The sequence below is a fragment of the Halyomorpha halys genome, unplaced genomic scaffold, assembly GCF_000696795.3.
Source record: "Halyomorpha halys isolate HHAL.00 unplaced genomic scaffold, Hhal_1.1 Scaffold317.1, whole genome shotgun sequence".
In the NCBI taxonomy this organism is placed as follows: Eukaryota; Metazoa; Arthropoda; class Insecta; order Hemiptera; family Pentatomidae; genus Halyomorpha; species Halyomorpha halys.
The window spans coordinates 108,484-113,469 of record NW_027106310.1 but is presented as its reverse complement, the minus strand read 5'-3'; the positions used below and the strand labels follow the sequence as shown (position 1 = coordinate 113,469).

Below are 4,986 nucleotides of genomic sequence, written 5' to 3'. Positions count from 1 at the left end.
ATAATATGGAATTATGTAATAAAAGAAGCATAAGTCTTACCTGTATTCATATTGTTGAGCACTAGCCAGTATGCATCAAACAAAACTACTTCCATCCTTTTCATTTTCTTTCACATACTGGGATCAGCTGAAGAGGTTACGACGAAGGGAACGAAGGAGACCAAGTGTTTTTTTTTTACTTCCTTTTAGTTTATCCAGTCACCCTTCAGCACTAAATTTTCATTTGTGAGGATATATTGGTGGTCATTTAAAAAACGGGTTAGGAAGTGATCGAAAATTTTACATACATAGATAAAAAGTGTTATAGTGATTTATGAGTTCCACTGAAAATTCAAAATCATAATTTATTTCAATATTCGAAAGAATAATAAAAATATGGCAGCTATATATTTTTTTCAATTCACTGCAAATGATACAGATAGATACCTTTGATTTGTAAAGTCTCAGCCTTAGCTCGGTAACATAGCTGTGGAGTGACAAAACAAGCATTATATATTTTACAACAGAATAACAATTAATAGTTAGAACCTAAAAGTGAGAAGGTAATGGTGTCCTCAAGGAGGATAACAACAGAAAAATAAAACCATTCATTTTCAGATGGGGGATCATTACTAGACTAGAGAATGACTGAAAACTGTGTTACAGAGACAAAAAATATTATAGTGAATGATTTATTCCATCTAAGCTCCAAATTACTTTTCATACTAATATTTCAAAAAATGCTAAAAATAGTAGGTTTACAGCAAAATAAACCAGTAGCATTGAGTTGTAAAATCTTTTATAACTGGATAACAATTAATAATTAGATCCTCAAAGTGAGAACGAAATGATTTCCTTGAGGAGGGTAATAACATAAAAATAAAATCATTCACATTTAGATCATTCTTGACGATCTGTTGTTGATCATTTTAAAAGACCTCTATTAATAGCGCTGAAATTGAAGAAGGATCCAGTACTCAAAAATTAAAGGTAAATTTTATTGTAAATTATTTTATAGTCACTTGAAAGATAATTATATTGACAGGGATATCCACATTCTTTGAAATACTGAAATAATACATGACTAAAAAACAGAATAATAGCCTATGAGTGGTAGACGTAGTATATACAAGGAGATATTAAATAAAACGCGGATTATAATCTTAAATTGCAAAATCTTAGTGATAATTAAATATTGCCGTGACATCCATAGAATACGCTTGAATCCAGTTTAAAAACCACTGGTGTAGTATATCTATTGCAGAGAACTATTTATGTTGTAGGGAGCTGTTTGTGTTTTTGTGACTGTAAACTGTTTTAAAACTAAACACGTTCATAAGTTATTTCCCTCATTTTTCGTAGATCATCCCCCACCACTATCTAATAACCTGCTACTGTGAAATGTTTATAGCTCTGTTAGGGTATCTGTTTAATCTGGATTAAAACAATTAACTTTTTGTTGAATGAAAGAAACCTTTCCAAAGAGACAGAGTATTACTAAACACACCACCACTTGTACCAACGTACTACAGCCGGTGCTTAACTTATGAACCCTAAACAATTGGTCAAGCGGTTGCCGATATCTACCTCTTTGGAAACTACACACTGTTTTGAAGATCTTTCCTCTGTTTACAGTCACATTTGAAGAAGTTACTTAAATTTATTTTGAGCTTGAGAACTACTTATTGTGTTAAGTTCATACAAAACTATACTAGATGTCAGGTATCGTTTGTTTTCATATTTCTCAATTTATTTCATTTTATGTGCACCTTTTGTTTCTTTTTGTTGATTCTGTTCAGTGGAAGTAAAGTTATAATTGGATACTTGTTATTTGATTTTGTATTTAACATTTGTTTTACGCCGGTTTTGACACCATGTTTATTTTCATTAATTTTATTGATTTTAATTTAAAAGAAAACTATTTAGAATGCTGGGAGATTGGTTTTTTCTTGTTGGTGTGTTTAATTGCATTACAAAAATAAATATATAATTAGATTATTGCTATAGGAATCATCATTTGTGTCCTTTAAGGTCTTACAAACATCTCATATCAGGCCTGTCGAATAAATGTATAATGAAATAGTCAACACTCACCACATCTTATACTGCAAGTGAAATTTACTTAGTATTATTTACCAATTGCTTTATACAGGGTTAATTTAGTTATAATCATTCTATATTCCAACAATTAGTTTTCTGAATTTTACATTTCGTGATGTCCATTATCTACAACTGCTTATTGTAAAATACTCTCAAATTATTTGTGAAGGCTAATAAATCTATATTTAAATATGAAAGATATATATTTATATAATTTTTTACCAATTCTAACTATGAATTTTGGTATCTGTCAAAAATAAGAAAAAAAATTATAGTGCTGAACATAGTTTATCTCTGATCCTGTTGCTGTAATACTACAATATTGAAGTATTATTATACTAAGTACTCTAATTCATTAAACTTCTAACCTTTCAAAATGATACTTAGTACATTTTATTATTTCATTAAAAATAAATATATTTTAAGTAAGAAATATTGTTTGAAATAAATTAGATCAACTATTATTATAAGCATGTGTCCGAAAAATATGGTGTGAAGCGTTTCAACTATAGATATTCCTAGATGTATATACCTTATGGACAAAACAGTCAATATGTAGTACTTTTAACCTTTCACTTGTTCTTTTATTTATTTTTTTTCAACTGCAAAAAAATTAGGTTCTGGTCCATAATTATGATGATCATGGTCATTCAAATGTTCAATTTGTTGTATTCTTCCATTTATTTTATTGGAATTCTCAATGCTAGTTTAAACTATCATAGTTTTGTTGTTTAATGATCCACTGTAATAACATTTTTTATGTGATATTTAAGTTACTATGATTCTTGATAAGTTTCTATGATTGGCTTCTGATAATTGGTATGCTCAGAGTTTTTACCTAACCTAATTTTAGTTGTAATTCTTCCTTTACTATTCTATTTATTATGTAAATTGTAAATTATTGTTTCTTCCTATTTTGCTTCTGGTATCGATACTGGATGCAGAGATCAATTTGGATGGTCTTATTTTTTTTAGTATAAAATGGATGTGACTTTGCTGGCTTAAATTAGAATTTAGTTGTTTGAATCCATGAGGTGTAGTTTATTCTGATATATTTGAATGTTTTGTCATTTCCTTTTCTCTTCTGAATTTCTTTGAAAGTGTTTTGTAGTGCATAGCTGATTAATCATATACACATTTTTTTCTTTATTCTTACCTCATTAACCTTTTCAACATTTTCACTAGTACTTGAAAAGAAAATATATATACATGGTGTTTCAGGGTTAAGTTACCAAACTGAAAATATGTATTAAGGATCTCAAAATGAAAAAAAATTTCCTCTGAAGGTATGTCCACAAACGCTTTGTTAAGGAGATATTCATACCTAAAGATTTTCATTGTTATGAATTATTTACATTATATGAAATAAATAAAACTTATTTATTTGTTCCAACTACACTATTAAATAAACGTAAACATTAAATTTATAACAAATGTTGTTCAAAGATTAAGACAGGCTCTGGATCTTTCTTCAACAGCAGCAGTTACAGAACAGCATTGGATATGTGTTATTGCTTCACAAGATTTAATTATCCTTCTTCTTAAGGAATCAAGGTCATTGACCGGCTTTGCATAAACATTTTGTTTAATGTCACCCCAAACAAAAAAATCCTGTGGTGTCAGGTCTGGAGAGCGTGCATGCCAAGCCATTGATAGGGATAATTAACATTGTCGTGGACCTCTTCCGTAATGTACAGGATAACCATCTAATTGTGCCACATGTCCCTTCTCAGTTGTAGTGGAATATGTTCTACTAAATCATATTAATCATTATTAAGAAATTCCAGAAATGTGCCTGCATTGAGGCGGCAAGAAATGTGGACCTATTAAAATATTGTCTATTATTCCCAACCTCACATTGCACTGAAACTGGTGCTGAAAATTATGTTCATGAATTGCATGGGGATTTTCCTGCAACTTGAGGTGATTATTTTTCTTATTGAAGATACCTCTTCTTGTGAAGGTAGCTTCTTCTGTTTAGAGAATGTTTCCTGAAAATTATGGATTATACTCAACTTGATTTAAGTACCAATCTGAAAAGTGGCTTCTTTGCCAACAATCTTGCGGTAATAAATTTTGTACCTGTTGATAATGATATGGGTGAAGTCCATCTGCAATGAGAGTTATCTATCCTGTAGTCGGCATAATATTTAATTCTGCTCCAGCTCTTAGTACAATGCCTGATAGATTATCATCAAAATATTGTAATGTGGTCACAGTCCTGTTTTCATTTCGTAAAGGGGCAGAAATACCATCAGCATGAGGTATTATAGCAAATGTACCAGTTTCTCTTATGTATTGAAACGTGGTGCTAAAGATAGTCTTGTTTGCTATTCTTCTATTCGGAAATTTCCTGGCATATTCATAACAAGCAGCATTAGCATTACCATTGTAAAAACTGTACATAAACACCATATCGGCTTATTTTCTATTAGTATAAATTGAAGACATAATGATGAATACTCTGCAAAAGCTTCTTACAAACTGATAAGTGTCATTGACAGTTCCCAATGCTAATTCCAAATAGTATTAATTCTTATGTTGCCAATAGTTTGTATACAGTTAGGGATAAAAGGCCATATTAATATTCTATCTAAACCACCTCCTAATCAAAGTGTTTGCAGACATACTTTCACTTTGAACCACATTTAATATGAATTTTAATGTTTACATTTAATTAATAAAGTAGTTAAAACAAATAAATAGGTTTTATTTATTTCATATGATGTAAATAGTTCATAACAATGAAAATCTTTAGGTGTGAATTTCTCCTAAACAAAGCATTTGCGGACATACCTTCAGAGGAAATATTTTTCTTGTTTTCCGGTCCTTAATTCATATTTTCAGTTTGGCAATTTAACCCTGAAACACATATATGTATATATGTATTTATATGTATATATTTAT

The 4,986-nt window shown here is 29.8% G+C and overlaps 1 protein-coding gene across 1 annotated transcript in view; it reads left to right on the top strand.

Moving 5' to 3' along the window:
• Positions 1–1,588: 1,588 nt before the first annotated feature.
• lgs (legless) overlaps positions 1,589–4,986 on the top strand; it is a gene marked incomplete in the record, with an annotated part of 36,039 nt that continues 32,641 nt past the window's right edge. Inside the window, 1 exon segment of the mRNA XM_067044642.1 lies at positions 1,589–1,701. Within this exon segment, the coding sequence (XP_066900743.1) occupies positions 1,695–1,701 (7 nt within the window).